General features: G+C 43.6%; 1 protein-coding gene across 8 annotated transcripts in view; it reads right to left on the bottom strand.

Annotated features, from left to right (window-relative positions):
* Positions 1-12,942: 12,942 nt before the first annotated feature.
* Positions 12,943-19,459, bottom strand: part of NEK7 (NIMA related kinase 7) — an 83,342-nt gene continuing 76,825 nt past the window's right edge. For all 8 annotated transcript variants that reach the window (XM_028732556.2, XM_077928362.1, XM_077928364.1 and 5 more), the window contains one exon: positions 12,943-17,198. In XM_028732556.2, coding sequence (XP_028588389.1) covers positions 17,088-17,198 — 111 coding nt within the window. In that variant the 3' untranslated portion in view covers positions 12,943-17,087. The remainder of the gene's footprint in view (positions 17,199-19,459) is intronic.

Here is a 19,459-nt window from a genome sequence, read left to right as displayed (position 1 = left end):
TGACCCTGCTCCTCTCCTGCCTCTGAGTCTGGACTACTCTCTGCCACAGCTTCTTCCTGCTCACTAAGCCCTGTTACCTCTTCAGCCTCTGACACCTTCTCCAAGTCTGCTCCTTCTTCTCCTTCTGACCACTCATTGCCGTCCCACCACCAGTCCCCTGGCTCTGAGCCTTCTTCCCCTGGGGATTCCCTCCCACCATTTCTCTGCATCCAGCCAATCAGTGACAGTATGCGACTTCAATTTCCTGAGTATATTTTGGGTGGGTGTGCGTGTGCAGGGGATGTCCAGATGGACGAGAGGGAGGGAAAGTTACCATATTTTTCGCTCCATAAGACGCACCAGACCATAAGACGCACCTGGCTTTTAAAGGAGGAAAGGGGGAAAGCCCTATTTTGGGGGGGATCAGCTCACATTTGTGCAGCTTACTTTGCAAAGGGAAAAAATCATGTTTTTGTGGCGTTTAACTCACAGTTTGGCAGCTTCTTTAGGAAAGGGAGCCATTTCTACAGTTTCCAGACAGATAATCTAATCAGCCAGTCACATGTCGCTGGGGAACCGAACAGCCTCCATCTGCAGAACATTCAACAATGGAGGCCTGGGCAAGGGGGCGGGGCCAAAAAGGGAGCCAGCGATCGGGCACACATTCACTCCATAAGACGCACAGACATTTTCCTTTACTTTTTAGGAGGAAAAAAGTGTTTCTTATAGAGCGAAAAATACGGTACGTTGCACAAGATGAAGTCATCCCGCTCGCGCAATGACTTCGCTGGATTGGACCCAATGAAAATGATAACAAAACAGTGAGTATTTCTGGCTCAGCTCTAGCTTATATGAACCCAGAAGCTGAGCAAATTCTTTGAGCACATAAGGTTCCGATTACAATCCTTGGCATCTCCAGGTAAAGGACTTCCACACAAGACCTTAGAGAAGCACTGTCAAGTCAGTGCCGGCAGGTCTTGGCTGAGTGAAATAATAGTCCAATTCACTGTTGGGCAGTTTTGTAAGTTAAAGGGACCTGCTTCTTCCCTGAACCCTTATCCACCCACCCCCGCAAAAAAAACCCAATGTCAGCAGCCTTAATTTAGGCTGTTGTCCTAAGTCCACATACTGGGAATTGAGCTCCCTGACCTTTGTAGGAATAGGCATGGGCTCTGAATGGCTCTAGGGAGCAAGGAAGCCGATGCTTTTGATCAGTGCAGTAAACTATATATCCTGAGCTTAGGCAACTTCGTAATGTTATATGCTCTAAAGAAACAGAGTCATTAGATCAAAGTTGGATCTTGCAGATTCATTAAGGACCTACTCGAGTTAATTCTCACCTCTTAAAGCTGTCTGGACTTGGGACTACTGCTGTCTAAATTAGATCTGTAATCCATTTAGTTTTACTGCTGCAGCCATTAAAAAGAAAAAGGGGAAAAAACCCATACAAACACAAAACAAAGACCTTCCTAAATAGAAACAAGACTGGGGAAATCAAAAGTTCACTTCAGTCTGGCAAGGCAACTCAAACCTGGGAGTCGGCTGCCACAGGAAATAAGTGTGTGCTAAGGGAGTCTTTACTAGTCCCCGCCATGTAGGGGATTCCTTAATCCTGTATACTTAAAGTTATAATTAGGAAAAGGACAATCTGAACAGATGGTGTTGTTTAATATACTCATTAATGATGTGGAAACAGAGGGTGAACAATTTGCAAGTGACATAATTATTTAGGATAGATATAATTAGAGGAAAATGGGCCTTAAAAGCCAAATGAGTGGTTCGATAGCATAATGGCCAATTGGGCGGTGTGTGTCTGACGGGGGGGGGGGCAGGGGGAATCCATATTGATCCATTCAAAGTGGTGTACATAAAAACAATAATTTGAACCACTTGCATCCTGTGACGAGGCTCAATTTGCTTGTACCCAAATCAAAGCAGAGATGCTGACATGATCGTGCCACTTAACTTGGCAAGCTGGAGAGCTGGTTTAAATGTGAATAAAGACCTAGGCAAGGGTTCTAATGCTTTGGCTGGTTTATGCTGCATTCATAGGTGCCAGTAAGGGTATTCACACACGGAGACACGTGGGTTTGTTTTGTTAATAACAACAACAATAAAAAAAACCTAGTGAACACATTTAAACAAGAACTTAGGCTCTGTGCATTGTGGAGTAAATGGATGCAGAATCTGTGGTCCTTCAGATGTCATACTACAACTCCCATCATCCCTTGTCACTGGCTGTGCTGGCTGGGGCTGCTGGTAAATGGAGTCCAGTGGCTGCTGGAGGAGTCAGCGGATGTTGGAGACAGAATACGCCACAAGCTTAAATGGGTGTAATTCGATTCCTCACCTCGGTGAAGATTTCAAAGCAGCTGTTTGGGAATCAGATGTTCCACAACCTCACTGGATCACCGTTCCTGTGATTCTTGGAGCCGGGCATGGATGACAGTGTAAATTGGTCTAAGAACAATATAAATCTGTTGTAAGTGGATGTACTGTACAGATGGATCTTGAAATATACTCGGAGTCGAGTGTGGATTTCATGCTGTTTATTCAGCTCATAGTAGTGAGGAATGGAAGTTCCCCCAAAGTGTCTGCTTTATATACATTATTTACACAATGGGCCCCATGTGATTGGCTAATTCCAGGATTCTCCTGTAGGCCAATCAGGTTGCGAATTCACTTCCACCTGGAGTTGGATTGTGTGGCTCCTGCGGACCAGACTGCTGCATTCTGGATCCTATTGTTCTAGGACCAATCAGACTGCTCCATTCTGAATCCTATTGTTCTAGGACCAATGAGACTGTTGCAATTTGGATCCTATTCAGCTCACTACATAACAGATCTGCACATGGATCTGGTGATCCACGAAGATATCACAATTTAGGGATGTTGAACCTCTTCTTTGGGGGCCTGATCCGGCCCTCTGGCACAATGTTCTCTAGCCCTCGCAATACACCATTAATTTGGGTGGTAGCAGCAAAAGCAGGGATAAAGTCAACACAGGGCTGGGGTGGGCAGTGCCCAATGTCTTTATGCGAATGCAAATCACCACCACCCTGGTCATCAGACTCATGAGTGGAAAGCACAGGGGTGCCCACACCTACTGCCAGCATGCAGGCCCCCAGAGGACTGGCCAAAGGTGAATGCGACCGTTGAGCCAAGAAAGCTGAGCCACCCATTCTCTAAATGCAATTCCACAAACCTCATCAGTGGGTGCAGCTCTAAGGCCCCATATACCAATGGGGGACTTTGGTAATGTGGCACCCTGATCGAGGACCAAATTTGCCACCGCCACCCCTAAATATTTATTATTTTCACAATAATTATTTTTGGGTACATATCGTGTCCTCCCTAAAAGAGGGCACATGTTGTGGTGAGACCTAGAGACTGACCTCTTGGTTGTGGGTGGGTCCATTGGATAGCCACAACACCTGATTGGTAGGTCCCTCGATGCTGGGTTTCAATCTGGCCAATGGGATTGCAGTCTTAACAGATCGAGGGACCTATATAAAGCCATGCACGTGAACCAAAGCTTCCTCTTTCGGCTCGTACATTGGAACACCCGCCCACCTCTCCCTAATTTTAGGGCCTTTTGCAATTGACCTTGCTATGCTGTCGTGTGTCATTGGGACAGGGGCACGGCAGGAATTTTCCCACTTGGCTGATTGGCTGGTGCCATTTGGGTTTCGCCTGCCACGTAGCAATTCCTCACAACTTGTAAGGTTGCAGATAGGTACTGGTTCATGTGATAGGGATGGGAGAACGGTCTCGCCATCCATATGTGAAGGGCATTCCGTTAAAGGAATCCAGGGTTCGACTTGGTTTGGCCAACCCCCGAAAAGGGGTTGGGCCCGTGCCTGAGTCCAGGGGAGCAACTGGGGGAGTGAATAGAGTCTGTTCCCAGTCTTTTCATCTTCCTCAGGTGTTCACCCTTGGCTGACCTATGATAGAGCTCTGGGTCAGTGCTACCTGCAAGGGTGCAGGGAGCTAGTCGAACCAGAGCCTGTGCGACCACTCACTTTTCTGTAATCAACAAAGTTGTGGCCTAAATTCTGCCAAAAACCAAAACTAAAATTTGAGTCAAATGTGTCTTTATTTAGGAGGGAGGTCTCTGGATCTGAACACGCAATTGTGTTTTTTTTGTTTTTTAGATCTTCTCAGTAGGTTGTTGGTATCCATCTGTTTCGAGAGACAATGGAAGTGTACAGATTCAGGGGTAAAGTCAAACAGAAAGTTACAGTGCCTGCTGTGGTTGAAGAAACCAATATAGGAGAGACATGTTTTATCCTCAGTAGGTACCCGTATAAATATAGGTTTTAGCACTATCGTTATTATTTTGCACCCTCTTGGTTTGGCGCCGTGTGTGGGAGAACCACTCGCACTGCCCTAAATCCAGCGCTGTGTATCCATGAAGGTGGTATCACACCACTTTAAATAGTTATAAAGAGACATGGGTTTCCCCCAAAGAATTCTGGGAACTGTAGTTTGTTAAGGGTTCTGAGAGTGGTTTAACAATCAATCTGTCTTCCCAGGGGATTCTGGCAATTGTAGCTCTGTGGAGGGAAAGGGCGTCCCCCATTGACCCTCAGCACCCATAATAATCTACGGTTCCCACAACTTGTTTCAAATGTTCAGTACAAATGGGGCATACATGGAGTTAGTAACAATCTTTCTGGAAAGGCTTCCATGCCCTTCCTTTACAAAGAAGGTGAAGCATCATCTGGTATGGATTCTGGAGGCGATTTTGTTCCTTATGATGGAGAATAAAGAAGCCTTTTTTCCAAAAACCCGAAAAACAAAAACAAAGGGGAGTTGGCTGCTTATGAAAATGATCAGATTTCCTTCAGCAGCTCAAAAATATCCTGAGGGCAAAGAAGGAGGGCAGAGTTGTTGCTGTAAAATGTTTTTTTAAAAAATTGGCAGGAGGTGTGAGAATACTTGGCATTTAGCAGCTTTATTTATTAATTAAAATGTTTATATCCCACCTTTCAGCCCCAAAGGATCCCCTAAGGCGGCTCACAAAACGTTAGTCAAGAACCGCAATGAAAAAAGGAACATGAACAAACCTAGTTGTTGTTGTTTGGTCGTTTAGTCGTGTCTGACTCTTCGTGACCCCATGGACCAGAGCAGGCCAGGCACTCCTGTCTTCCACTGCCTCCTGCAGTTTGGTCAAATTCATGCTGGTAGCTTCGAGAACACTGTCCAACCATCTTGTCCTCTGTCGTCCCCTTCTCCTTGTGAACAAACCTAGACAAACCTCTAAACTAACAGCACTGGCCTGTGCATATTTACTCAGAAGTAAATTGCTATGGTTTACACCCTTGTGAGTGTATTTGGGCTTGCTGCCTAAGAGACGCTGTTGTACATGTTCAGCAACCTTCTCAAGGGTTTTCAGTAACCCTTGCAATAATTCTGCAAGGGAAATCGGGATTACTCCCATGCTGCAGATGGGAAGACTGAGACTTTCTGGGAGAAGCCCTCTAGTATCCTTAAAACGGTTGGGATTCTTTGGGGGAAGCCATAGAATGCATAGAGCAGACAGGGCCAAACTCTTTTCTTTCTCTCCCTGCCGTTCTTCTAACAACAATTAACTTAAGGGCACTTTAAAAGAAGACACAGTTGTCTATTTCCTCTTTATGTCCTGTAGCAGAGCAAAAAGAGAGAGTCCCCACTATGCTTTCTACAAGGGACAGCCATCCTGGCATTCACATAAATTACTTTAAAGGAATAATAGATCTCCAAGGACTCTCTCTTGGATTAAGTGCCGGGAATGAAATATTGTATTGTGGCTTCGGTAGGACATTAAATAACAGTGAATATAAAAGACAATAATCACGACCTCTGGAAAATTGAATTAATTTATTGCCCTCTTGAACAGCCTAAGCATTTTAAACTGATTATATTTCTATGGTGTGGGGCATTAAGGATTTAAGCACATACCACTGGAATTATTTTAAATCACTTTAAGGGTATCAAGGAGGCAGTTAAATTAGGCCAGAGATGGGGAACATGTAGCGCTCCGGATATTTTTGGATCACAACTCCCATCATCTCTGACCACAGGCCCTCTGGACTGGAGCCGATGTAAATTGGAGGGATTCCAGACAGGCCTTTATTGTGGGAGGGACTCCACCCCACCCAACTCATTGCACATGCAATGTCCACCCAACATTCCTGGCATCAAAATGCTAGCCCATGCCCCATACCTCGCTTTATTCCTTTATTTATTTCATCCATCTCTCACCTTTCCTCAAAGCAGCTTAAGGTGGAGTAAGTACAGTACACAAATCTCCCTACCTGCCCCTCTCATTTTGCAGGACGAGAGACTGCAGCTGGCCCAAGGTTACCCCGTGAACTTCTTTGCTGCACGGGGATTCGAATTCTGGTCTCCCAATTCCTAGTCTTACACTCTGACCACTATGTTGTTGTTGTTTAATCGTTTAGTTGTGTCCGACTCTTCGTGACCCCATGGACCAGAGCACGCCAGGCACTCCTGTCTTCTACTGCCTCCCACAGTTTGGTCAAACTCATGTTGGTAGCTTCAAGAACACTATCCAACCATCTCGCCCTCTGTCGTCCTCTTCTCCTTGTGCCCTCCATCTTTCCCAACATCAGGGTCTTTTCCAGGGAGTCTTCTCTTCTCATGAGGTGGCCAAAGTATTGGAGCCTCAGCTTCATGATCTGTCCTTCCAGTGAGCACCCAGGACTGATTTCCTTCAGAATGGATAGGTTTGTTCTTCTTGCAGTCCATGGGACTCTCAAGAGTCTCCTCCAGCACCATAATTCAAAAGCATCAATTCTTCAGCAATCAGCCTTCTTTATGGTCCAGCTCTCACTTCTGACCACTATAGTACATTACATTCATTCATTCATTTGGAATTTCCATTTTTGGGGGGCGGGGAATCTGATGATGATGATAACAACCACAACCCTGTTGCCCACTTTTGGTATCTGAGCAACCTACAGTGGTACCTCGGGTTACATACGCTTCAGGTTACAGACTCCGCTAACCTAGAAATAGTGCTTCAGGATAAGAACAGAAATCGGGCTCTGGCGGCGCGGCAGCAGCAGGAGGCCCCATTAGCTAAAGTGGTGCTTCAGGTTAAGAACAGTTTCAGCTTAAGAACGGACCTCCGGAACGAATTAAGTACTTAACCCAAGGTACCACTGTACTTTCAAATTAAACCATCTTCTAGAAACACGCTTAGGGTTCAGCAACACCTGGAGGGTCACAGTTTCCCCCCACCCTGCATTACATAGACCATATATTGATCAGATAAGCCACAAAGCAAAGCAGCATGATTGGGGAAGAGATGTAGAAATCTGCCGACCTGAGTGCAGGAAAGAACTCAAAGAGCATGCATTTTTATGTATGCATGTATCAGATTTTTGTGCAACCCCACCCCCCACCCCACCCCCAGGCAACAAGTTCCTAGCCCATAGGATTAATGAAGATATGTTTTAATGTTAGCAATATCTGGTGAAACATCCCAAAACCAGTATTTTGAGGGACAGGGCTTCAGTCCCCTACGTAGTTCTCAACTCCGCCATGTGTACCAAAGCCAGAATAAATTCTGTAAATATGTTGGGAGGGGATATAAAGTAAATTTGTGTGAGCCATGCAGGTTACAGAACTGATGCAGAATCTGAATTCTCTGAGTACAGAGAATGGCTCCTAGCAGGAAACGATGATCAAAAAAATCAGGCTCCCAGCAAGCCTGACTCTGCAAGGAAGCTCCCCTTCCGTCTATATTTCCCATCCCATGGGAAGGGTAAAATTGCATGAAGGCAGGGGGCTGAGCAGAGAGGCTGGGGCAAGGCAACTCCAGTGCCTGTGGTTTGAAATGGGGCATGGATTTCTCCATTCCAAATCTGAATTTGCACCATTACTATTTCTTACATACATTACCTACCAGAGAAGAAGGACATTCTGCATGGAACAGCATCTGAACCAGCCTTACATAGCTTTCAGAAAAGGGCTTGGGGAAAACTAAAAAAAAAAAGGGGGGAGAATCTATCAATAGCTATTGATACCTAAACAGAACCCCTATTTGCATTTTGAGGACAAATAGGGAATGTCAAACACCTGGACATCAGCTTGTGAGCTTTGTAGGCCATTGGCTGGCTGGAGATGGAAAATGGATACTACAGAATATACCCATTTACTGAGTAGTAAACCCCTATCAGGCTCAATGGGGCTTACTTCTGAGTAGGTTTGTATCAGACTGTGCTGTAGAGAAGACTTTAGTGTTGTCCAGCAAGGCAGATGTGTAAAAATAATAGATGCTTTTCTTTAAAAAATAAGCACTCTTCTTTAAAATCAAAGTGCATGCATTTCTAAATTTTAATTAGTAATGTTTATTTTTTAGATTTAAAAAAGCCACCTTAATATTTAAAGGAAAAAACCACTATCCAATTTATCCCTTTAGATCAAGTCATTCTGGGTGTAGAATTGGAACCTATCTTATTCCCATGGCGAGGAGGTGGCGCCAGATAGGACATTAACAGGCACACAGAGGGCTGAAAAACGAATCCCATTAATTAGATCCGTCTTAGGATTTAGGCATATGTAACAAAGAGCTGAAAACGCCGCAACCCTCCCATGCTCGGGACTTGATTTACAGGGTTAGCGGTCAGACTGACAATTGAAATCAAACTGCACGTCGGTTTCTCGACACTCCAGGCAAGTGGGTCAATTCTTCCGATTGGTTATCCCAAGAGAGGAGTAAAGGGTGGGCGGGGGGAGGACATATTGTAGCGTAGTACACCTGTGCTAGCTGTCGGATCAATAGCCTCTATCAACAGGGCTCTATTTAATGAAGCCTGAACTGGTGTCACAGGCCTGCTAACAGCTGCAACTTAACACCGATACCAATAGAAACAGCCTGCAAGCCCAAATAATTGCTTCATTCTCCCCCCACCCCGCCCCCCACCAAAGAGATTTATGAACATATTGTATTGTGTGCCTAAGACGGCTGGCTGTCAAGCCCTTGAAAGTTTAGGGAGAAATTCTCAGGTCATAAGAAGGACAGTGAAATACAGCACCAAGATAGGAGGCTGTGGCTTGCTTCCTTTCTCTCTCCATACAGATACAAGCTAATGTTGGTTTTATTTATGTAGCTCTTCTAGAACACAGCTCCATGGCCCACATATGAAAGGGGCTATCCATATAGTTAAAACAATGGTTTTCCCAGTAGTGATGTATGGAAGTGAGAGCTGGATCATAAAGAAGGCTGATCCCTGAAGAATTGATGCTTCTGAATTATGGTGCTGGAGGAGAGTCTTGAGAGTCCCATGGACTGCAAGAAGATCAAACCTCTCCATTCTGAAGGAAATCAGCCCTGAGTGCTCACTGGAAGGACAGATCCTGAAGCTGAGGCTCCAATACTTTGGCCACCTCATGTGAAGAGAAGACTCCCTGGAAAAGACCCTGATGTTGGGAAAGATCACAAGGAGAAGGGGACGAGAGAGGACGAGATGGTTGGATAGTGTTCTTGAAGCTACCAGCATGAGTTTGACTAAACTGCGGGAGGCAGTGAAAGACAGGAGTGCCTGACGTGCTCTGGTCCATTGGGTCACGAAGAGTCGGACACAACTAAACGACTAAACAACAACAAATCCTTTGGTTGAAGAGCTCAGTGCTGGATCATCGGTTTTGCTTGCAGAAGTGGTCCTGGATGAATCCTCAGCTTCTCTGTTGAGCTAGACTGTATGAGGTAGCTTCCTATTTATGAAAGGAAATTCTCAGAGATCTCTGATGGTTACACAGGGCTGTGCCCTCTGCATGAAGGGAAAAGGATACAGGGCTGCTGAGTTCTCGTTGTTGGCATCCATCTCTCTTGAGACAGTGGAGTGTGCCTCCGGGGGTGAAGTCTAACTGCCGCATGAGCAGCACAAAAGTGGTCTCTCTGGGACGCAAGCCTGGGCAGTGTGCTTGGAGGTCCTGGGCTGCCCTGACGACAAGACCCCCCTCTTGGCCTCACTGATGTGGTCCAAATGAAAGCTGAGTAATACGTTTGGCACAAGCTTGGCTGCAGGAGTTGCCGGAAGGAGGCGTACAAGTTGCCACCCAACTGTCTTAGGTGCATGGTCTCCCATCTTTCAGTCTCCGGTGCTGGGCAGATCTGGATGGTTCTCAAAAGATCAACCAGTTATCCTCTTCGTCTAAAAGGTACCGAAAATGTCATGCTGCATGCATTCTTGGAATATATATAGAAATGAAGAAAATGAAAGGAAAAGAGGCACGAGGAAGGAAACTACTAAAAGTAATATCAACATGATGCTGGAATGGAAGGGTGGTGGAGATAAAAAAACAAAGATACGAAAAACTTGGTGTTTTACTCTAGAAGAGCAAAGAATGAAAGACCATGCCAGGACTACAGTTCCTCAAAGGAAGAAAAAGATAGCATGTTGTCAAAGGGTGACAAGACTGCAAATGGGAAGAGGATGGATTGGTTGTGTTCACCAAGACAGTCATCCAAGGGAAACTGGCAGCTGTGCTGAAAGATGGGAAATAGTGGGATGCCAGGGAAAAAAGTGCATGCGGAGCTGTGAACACAAAAACAAAAAAATAGCTGAGAAAGAGAAAATGCACTTTCCTTGGAAAACAAAAAAAAGATATGGTGCTTTTTGGGTGTTTTTTTTGCAGCTGTCAAGGTAGCATCCTTGTGGAGCCATTGTGTCAACTATAATAGGGCCACGGTTAACACATTTTCGAATAGACACTCAGCTTCAGCACCACTTTCATGCATGCAAAGGGTGGATATTTCTGTTTAGCTCCGCTCATGACCTTCCCTGACATATCTGGTTGGTCATTGCTGGAGGCAGAGTACTGAGCTAGGTGGACCTCCAATCTAATTTGTCAGAGGGTAGTGCTACCTTCTCATTCTGATCCCATCACTTACCACAAAATATCATGGCAAGGAAACTGGTGGTCTGAATCACTCCCATCCTCACCTCTTGGGCTTTGAGTAGGTAGATGTAGTGACCATTACAGCACAGAAGCATCTCATGGAGTGCAGTTTTATTAGCAGCATTCAATACAGCGCCTTTTCTGAAGGAGACAATGAACTGGAGTTGTGGATGTGTTTGTGTATCTATTTAAAACAGTGTAATTCATAAAAAAGGACGTGGGTGGCACTGTGGGTTAAACCACAGAGCCTAGGACTTGCCGATCAGAAGGTCGGCAGTTCGAATCCCCATAACGGGGTGAGCTCCCGTTGCTCGGTCCCTGCTCCTGCCAACCTAGCAGTTCTAAAGCATGTCAAAGTGCAAGTAGATAAATAGGTACCGCTCCGGCGGGAAGGTAAACGACGTTTCCGTGCGCTGCTCTGGTTCGCCAGAAGCGGCTTAGTCATGCTGGGCATATGACCCGGAAGCTGTACACTGGTTCCCTCGGCCAATAAAGCGAGATGAGCACCGCAATCCCAGAGTCACCCGTGACTGGACCTAATGGTCAGGGATCCCTTTACCTTTAATTCATAAAAGACATGTCTCCTTGTAACTTGAGACCTGGCCATTTACAAATGGAACGTTGATGCAAAACACAGGATCACTTTTGACTCAGTTTTTTCAGATGTAACTTAAAAAACACAACTATGAAGGATTACCTCAGACTACACTCCCACCTTATGCCAAGAGGACACAACTGCACACAAGTCCTCTTGTACAATGCAGTTAGCTTGCAAGGTGAAGGGAACGGGAGGCAATCAGCTTCACTGGCATCTCATCAGTATGTGATGAAAAAGGTAGACCCAAAGCACTAGATTGTAACATAGAACAAGCTACACACACAAACATACGAAGATCATTTGCAGCTAACTGGGCCAGGCCAGCAACTAATCAGTGGCAGTTATAAGCTCTTGAAGCAAACACAATTTGTACATGAAAACACTTGGTCCAGTTACACCACTCTATTCAAGACAGAGAATAGATTCAGAGTTATACCTCTCTACTCAAGATAGGATACAGAAGGAGAAAAATGGGATTTCTAGAGGGCCAGGACATCAGTGGACATTATAGGTATATATTCCTCTCCATGTATGATAAGTTATGCAAAGGAAGCTGATCTGTTTGCCTATTATGTTTATCCACCAGGTGCTCAAGGTGACACTGAGTAAAACAACCATAAAACCAATCTTGCAATTAAAAGCCCTAACAAACAATTTAAAATGATATTAAAAAAGAAGCAGCAATTAAAAATAATTACTATTTGACAACCCAATCAAAATCTAAGTGGGAAACAAGAAGGTTCTCACTCACTAGTGGGAAATTTGCACAATTTATAGATTGAATAACTCAGCATTCTTGGCACAGATTTTTTTTAAAAAAAACAAATGGAATCTAAAGATCAGGATGTACATAGCTCTGGCCTTGGTTTAGGGTGGTGGGAAGGACTTGGTTCAATGTTTCCAGAGTTTAATTATGCAGGTGGTGGTGAGGAACTTGTCCAGAAGCCACGTTGCAAATGGCAGAGGAGTTGCTGTGGCCTCTATAGATGCTGTTATGTAATCCCTGCATGTAGGTGTTTTTCAGACACACTTAGTAGATGTTCAGTATTCACAGGCTTCAGTGGCAGGCTGTACCCCTGTTGTACATGTGTTTTGCTGCACATCTGCAATGTGCAAAGACATTGATCCATTGGGAAACTTGCAAAGATGTCTGACAGATTGCATGGGGGGGGAGGGCAGGGGGACGGACCTATGAACATCCTACTTTGCAAGCATCCTTTGAGCCCATGGAGCACTTACCTGTCTGCAAATGTCTGAAAAGAACTGTTGTTTTTGGAATTAGTGGCCATTTTAAGGGGGTTACAGAAGATGGTTCCGAGTACTCAAATATTTATGTTGCTTGGATCTGCCATCTTATGTCAAATTCAGTTCCCAATAACATTTTCAGTAAACACATCACCTTTGCACATTCTTGTAAATAAACCTTGAAGGGCAAAAGAAGGACATCAAAGTTGTTTCACTTTCCAATTTATTTAATTTGTGTAGCCTTTTTATATTAAGATATTGTACAACATAGATTCCCAAACAAAGAGTACAATTCCTTGTGCAGAGAGTGGGTGCAGAAAGCACAACAAATATTATTTGGAATATTACAGTACAACTGAGTATAAGGCAGCAGAAAATTATACATGTTTTGGTTATTGATTAATACATTCATTTCAAAAGAGTCATCTACACAAATGTCTATTTTCCATGAGTGCTGAAGATAAAGTTAAGGCATTTATTAACTTGTTATATATAAGTATACACTGTCAGAAAGATTAGCCCTAGGTGACACTGAGTAAGTTCTATTTTACTCTTATCAGGAAGCGTAGACTGGCCTTTGATTAGAACTGAGCTTGGATAGAATGAAGTTCCAGTGAAAATAATTCCACCTCTGCTACACCTGAACCTATACTGTCTGCGGCTAGCTTTCTTTCGACCCTTTTCCTCAACCCTTCCACTTTCTGATACCTGGCAAGGAACCAGGCAAACAGGGTAAGATGATTCGGCAGGCTGCCAAGCCACCCATCCACCCTGCCACTATCTTCTACACACATTAACAAGCACCAGGTTTTGTAGAAGCGAAGTCACATAACTTCATCTCCTTTCCACTATCAACTATGAAGGGAGCTAATGAGAGCAAGATGAGATATTGCACAGATGGAGGGAAAACCAAAGTGTGAACTGTAGCTTGTTCATCAGTTTTGACTGCTCCGGTAGCATTTAAAGGAAGACATGCTTCTGCTTGTGGCTGGCGATACCAACATGGGAAGTTTCCACCTTGCCAACCTGAAATACATAATGTCATCCTTCCAGTGTTACCAGAACAGTGCAAGAGAAGGCATGCCGCTTCTAGGGACTTAGGAATAGGTCTTTTTCTTCCCTGGCTTTTACTGCAACTTGTTAAGTGGGATTCTCATATTTACCCTTTGGTAGCTTCCAAGTTCTAGAAGCCCTGGCAAGCAGAAGAGATTATGAACAGGCTGCTCAAGTGATCCATTGGCAGAGCTATCTTCATTACAATGAATTTGTGTGGCGTAGCAAATCGTTTTGCCATTGTAGAGTGCCTGAATGGCGTCGGTGCCCAGCCCGACCTTCTTCATATGACGTACGCTTACCAAGCATCTCATCAGAAACATTCTTTTTGCTGGCTTCTGAAATCAACTTAATTGGTCCTTCGACAGAACGCATCTTACATTATCAACACTGGAAGTATTTCTTTTATTGTTATTATTTTTTAAACACCTTTATTCTGTAGGCATATTAGCTTAGCAAGCTTCATAATTATTGCCAACACTATTTTCTTCTAGAAGCAGGTTTTGGCTTCCCAAAAGCATGCGCTTTGTAATAAAGGTACACATGTGAATTTTACAAAGCTGCAATTTGTGCCACTTACTTTGGAGTAAGACCTACAGAATTCAGTGCGACATCCAACTAAACATGCAAAACACCTGATGAAAATCATATTACTATGTTAAACGTAGCAGTCCTTCTCCATCAGACCTGTAAAATGACCTAAAAGTAGGTGAAGGGAGATGGGATGAAACAGACTTAATGAAAGGCTGGAATACTTTGCATAGTAGCACCTGGCAACAAGGATCAAGAGATTGTCCTATGCTCTTTTTAGCAAACCTATTTTTAGCCTCATTCAGGGTGAAAAAATAAAAAGTATTACGGATCATCCTAACGGAAGTGTTCACCTTCTGAATTTTGTAGGTTAAGGCAGCAGGACATCATTTCAACTAGCTCAATCATGGCTCCATGCAAACCCGTGTTGTGCTAGGAGACTGGGTGCACAGTGGACCCCACTATTGCTGTGGACATTCAAATTGCATGAACACAAACAATTTAAAAAAGCTCTGGATTAGGCCTGCCTAAATGGTGTCCACCAAGCCAAATGCACCCCACCAACTGTGCACAGCAACCCATGAAGGGACTTAGTAAACCTTTCCGTTTTGCTTCGTGGTCAGGAGTCGGGAGATCTGGCCATGGCGTAGCTGCTTGCTACTGTTGCCACTTACTCACTGCACCCACGTCTCCCCACAGTGGAAGTGATTATGGAAGCCAAACCTGCCTTTGGCTCTGCTCCGTGTCAGGCGACTGCCACGTATCAGATTCTCCAAAATGCCATGCCTGGCTTCACTGTTAGGCATTGCCTCCTGAGGAGTGCAGGTTGCACTTACATTTTTCTTTGTTATACATAGTTTTCTGCTGATGAGCCTAACTGCACATGGCTGCATGGTGAATTAGTAAAATTTGTTGGTTTAATGTGCACACAAAAAATACTGTATGGCTTCTTGTTTGTTCTCAGAGATAAATGTGTCACAGTGGGATTAAAATTCTACCTGGCAGCTCCTGTAAACTGTTAAGCAACCCACTTTGACACGTCATAGATTTGCAGGCTGTCCGGTCAGGATTTTAAAGGACTATGTAAAACAACACTTGTAGCTACAACATAATGCTTCCATGCTCCACAACAAATACCCCATTCAGGGCCTTGAATGTTTATTCAATTAATTATGAATTTCGCTTTGGAATATAAGCTAATGCAAAAAAAGAAAGAAAGAAAGAAAGAAAAGAAGAAAACTCTCTTTTTAAAATCTCAAGTGAACATTTTCAGGGAACAAAATACCCTTCTAAGACACATAAATTATTTAGGAAGCAGATGTCTGCATTGTAACGGACAATTCATATCAATGACTGGCTGCCACATAAGATTGCCTATTCCTTTGAAGCTTTGACTCTAGGCAGCCAAAACCCATTCCTGTTGCTGGTTTGCCGTGGTGTAAAAAGGAAAAGAAAAGAGTCCTCTGATTTACCCTGGGAGCATCAGCACAAGGAGAAGATGCCATACTTAGGACATTTCAAGCATTTGGCAATTTTCTATAATGTGTACCTTATACTGAATGTTTCTGGGTGTAAACTAGCCCAGCCCTCCCCAGTCTGGTAATATCTGAATATTTTGGACTATACCGTTCATCTGTCTCAGCCTGGATTACCTTGTTGGCTGATGGGACTTGTCCTCCCAAACATTAGGCGGGCACCAGCCTGGGGAAGGCTGAACTAGCCTTTAAAACTAAGTCAATATATAGCATGAAAGATTATCTGGATAAATTCAGTCCAGATTAGGCACTTTGTCATTGATATGACGTGTTTAGCAATCCACCACTGAATGAAAAGGGATTTGCAAATGCTTAATTTTGTGAAGCGCCATCTTGAGACCTACAGATTGTGGCAGTGATGCAATCAGAATCCCAGGCCCTGTACAAATACACCACTTTTTTCTGTTCGCCCAGAGGCTCGGAGAAGCAAGGCACAGCATAATACAAATACATGATATCAAGTTTTAGGAGCTGGGGTTAAGGTACTGTACAAGGATTTTAAAAACAACAACAGCTGACCAGATTTATTCTTTTTTTCAGTGTTGGACAATTTCTGAGAAAAAAATAAAATAAAACCAATTCTTTTTCACATTCAGCAGCTGCATCAAAGCTCAACAGCAAATAAAATGGTTTCTATCTACATTTATCTTGATGAGGAAAACCGTAAACTGCAAAATTCCTTTTTTAAAAAATAAAATAAAATCCTATTAATTAATTAATTGACTCTAGGGGAAAGGAACAATATATTCACTAATGAAGAATAAATTCACCAATTTGTGCTGATTCATCACTTCCACACATTACTGAAAACAACTGAGGAGCAGTTTCAACAGTATTCCTTTAAGGAGTCCACTGTTATGCTCATATGCAAAACCGCAACTCTGATATGTAGAACAAAATATTATTCCCATGTAAAATCATTGCTCTTTATGTAGAAATATGTGTGAAATTGCAGCTTTCAGAAGTCAGAAAGGATTGCCGATTTTCTTATTCTGTCATGTTTAGAACTGTTCCATGTTTTCCATTAAAACATTTTTTTTAAAAAAAATAATACTTCATTTTAGGTTATTAACTCTGTGACAAAACTGCTAAACATTCTCATTGCATGTAACTAAACTTTAGGTGACGCAGACAAATGGGAGAAAAGGTGGAAGAGGTTTTGCACAACAATACTTGAATGATTCCGGTGGGTTTGTTGTTTTTTCCTTTCTCTTCACAAGCTGCCAAGTCTCTTAGCTGGTGGCGGTATGTGCATGCATACGTTTTGCTACATCATAAACATAGGTGATGTCCGGTCGCTTCTCTGGATCTGGGTTGATGCACATATTAACTAATTGTCGCAGCTACGGGGGAAAAAAAAAGAATATTATGGACACGAGGAACAATAAAAGAAAAGAAAAAAGCACTGTGTGACAAAGTTATTAGGGCCGTCCTTCTCTCCCTCCTCCAAACTTCAATTAGGAGTACTGGAAAACTACAATAGTGTGGCACTAATGCATACACAGGGGTGTAGGGGGTGGTTAGGGGAAGGGTAGTACCACTGGTCATGCTCCTTCTGGGGTAGTTTGTCCACCTTTGCACTCAGTTCTAACAAGCTGTCAGTATGTGACAAGTAGCCACACCCTGGGAAACAGCTTTCATTGGCCAGGGAAACCAGGTAGCTGTTGTGTCTCAAACCCTCAGAGTTAGGGACTTTCCCCTACATGTGAAGACAAGCTCTGGTGGTGAGCGGATGAGACCAATAGTGAGTCCAATGGTAAAGGCAGCGGTTTCTACACGTGCTACAGAGGGAAGTGAGAGGTAGAGGTGGGGCTCATTAACCTGAGAAGGTGCCCCATCTAGGAAAAGGAAAACTCTGATCCTAAACCTCTGCCACCTTGCGGGACATCTTTGGGAGAAGAACAGGCTAAGGAGTAAAGCCTAACAAATCTGGAATGGAGTCCCTAAGACGACTTGTACACTTCTTTCCAGCAACTTCTGCAGCCAAGCTGGTGCCAAATGTATTGCTTTTTCTTTTGGACCACATCGGCAAGGCTGAGAGGGGTGTCTTGTTGTCTGGGCACCCCAGAACCTCCAAACACACTGCCCAAGCTTCAGTGTTGCTAACACAATGGTTTGACTTCACGCCTGGAGGTGTACTCCATTGTCTCTCAAGACAGACAGATGCCAACAACAAAATGCATACAACAGGGGTGGCTAACCTGTGACCCTCCAGATATTGATGGACAACAACTCCCAGCAGTCCCAGCCCACATGGCCAATGACTAGAAACCATGGAAGCTGTAGTCTAATCACACTGAAGGGCCACAAGTTAGCCTCCCTGGCAACCCAGTTTAAAGTATATATTACTATAACCATTGGTATTCATTGAGTCATAGGTGTTAGAGACACTCATTTACTCTTGTTGCCTTAGAATAAACAAATTGGAAAAGACCCTTCAAAGGCCTTGAAGCTTTGTGGCCCAAAGCGTTATGAGCTGAATATTCCCTTCAGTTCATCTGGCAAGATTCATATGTAACCTGGTCATGTCATGTGAAGGACTCAGAGAGGGATTCCTTTATGAGCAACATATACTGAACAACCATACAGTCCCACACAGATGAATCTGATTCCGCTACCTGCATGGGGATGAAACATGCCCATGGTTTTTAATATACTATACATGGTTACTGGCTCACTCCCAGGTAAGTTGGTACAGAGTTGCCGACTAAGACGTACTAAACACAAGGTACTGCTGCAAGGTCAATGTGTGTAGGATACTTCAAATTCACTTCTACATTAATCTCACCATGGAATTCATTGAAAAGGAAGCTGCAATCCTATGCACACTTACCTTCAAGTAAGTCTCACTGAACTCAATGCATGAATAGGATTGCATTCTTAATCTCTTTTTTTCCCTTTTACCTTGTGCCTAGCATGTGGAAAACTTTTATTTCAGATATATTAAAATGGGACTCCAGACTTCTATGAAATCAGTTCCACCCTCCACTGCCCCACTTTCCATTTTCAACATAGAGTTGCAAAATGAAGGAATAGTCCTATGGGGATGCATGTTCTTTGTTATTAAGAGTGCGCGTTCAGTTTAAGTGAGGCTTAACTTCAAAGTTCACAAATCCAGAAGGAGATGACCCAAGATGCAATAGGAAAGCTACATGATCTGCCACAGGAAGATGCAAAGGGTTGGTGATATATTGCAGCCGACAAGAGCAGTGTATTAGTAAGCTTAGCCAAGAGGCAGTCAATGGCTGAACGCTTTGCAGACTGCTTACATGGCAGGCAGGCAAGAGATTTCTGAGAAACGAAGGTTTCAGCTCTGCAAAGAGAACCCTTTTGGGCAGATCCTGAAGGAACTTTGTAGTATTTCACGCATGCCACAGGTATTTTATCTACTGATGGGCTGCTACTTGTAGGCTGCTATGCAGAAGAGGAAATATATATGTGTAAAATTAATGTTGTAGGACAAATTGAAAAGTGTCAGGAGTTCCTTTTAAAAAAAGCTAAAGTGTAAAATTATTTATTCATAATTATTAATTATTAATGCATATCAGGAATGTTTCCTATAATCTAGATATCCTAAATCTGCAAGGGGAAGCTGTAGGTATGT

The sequence above is a fragment of the Podarcis muralis genome, chromosome 5 (assembly GCF_964188315.1).
Source record: "Podarcis muralis chromosome 5, rPodMur119.hap1.1, whole genome shotgun sequence".
Lineage (NCBI taxonomy): Eukaryota > Metazoa > Chordata > Lepidosauria > Squamata > Lacertidae > Podarcis > Podarcis muralis.
The sequence above is the reverse complement of the archived record's forward strand: the minus strand, read 5'-3'. Positions and strand labels throughout refer to the sequence as shown.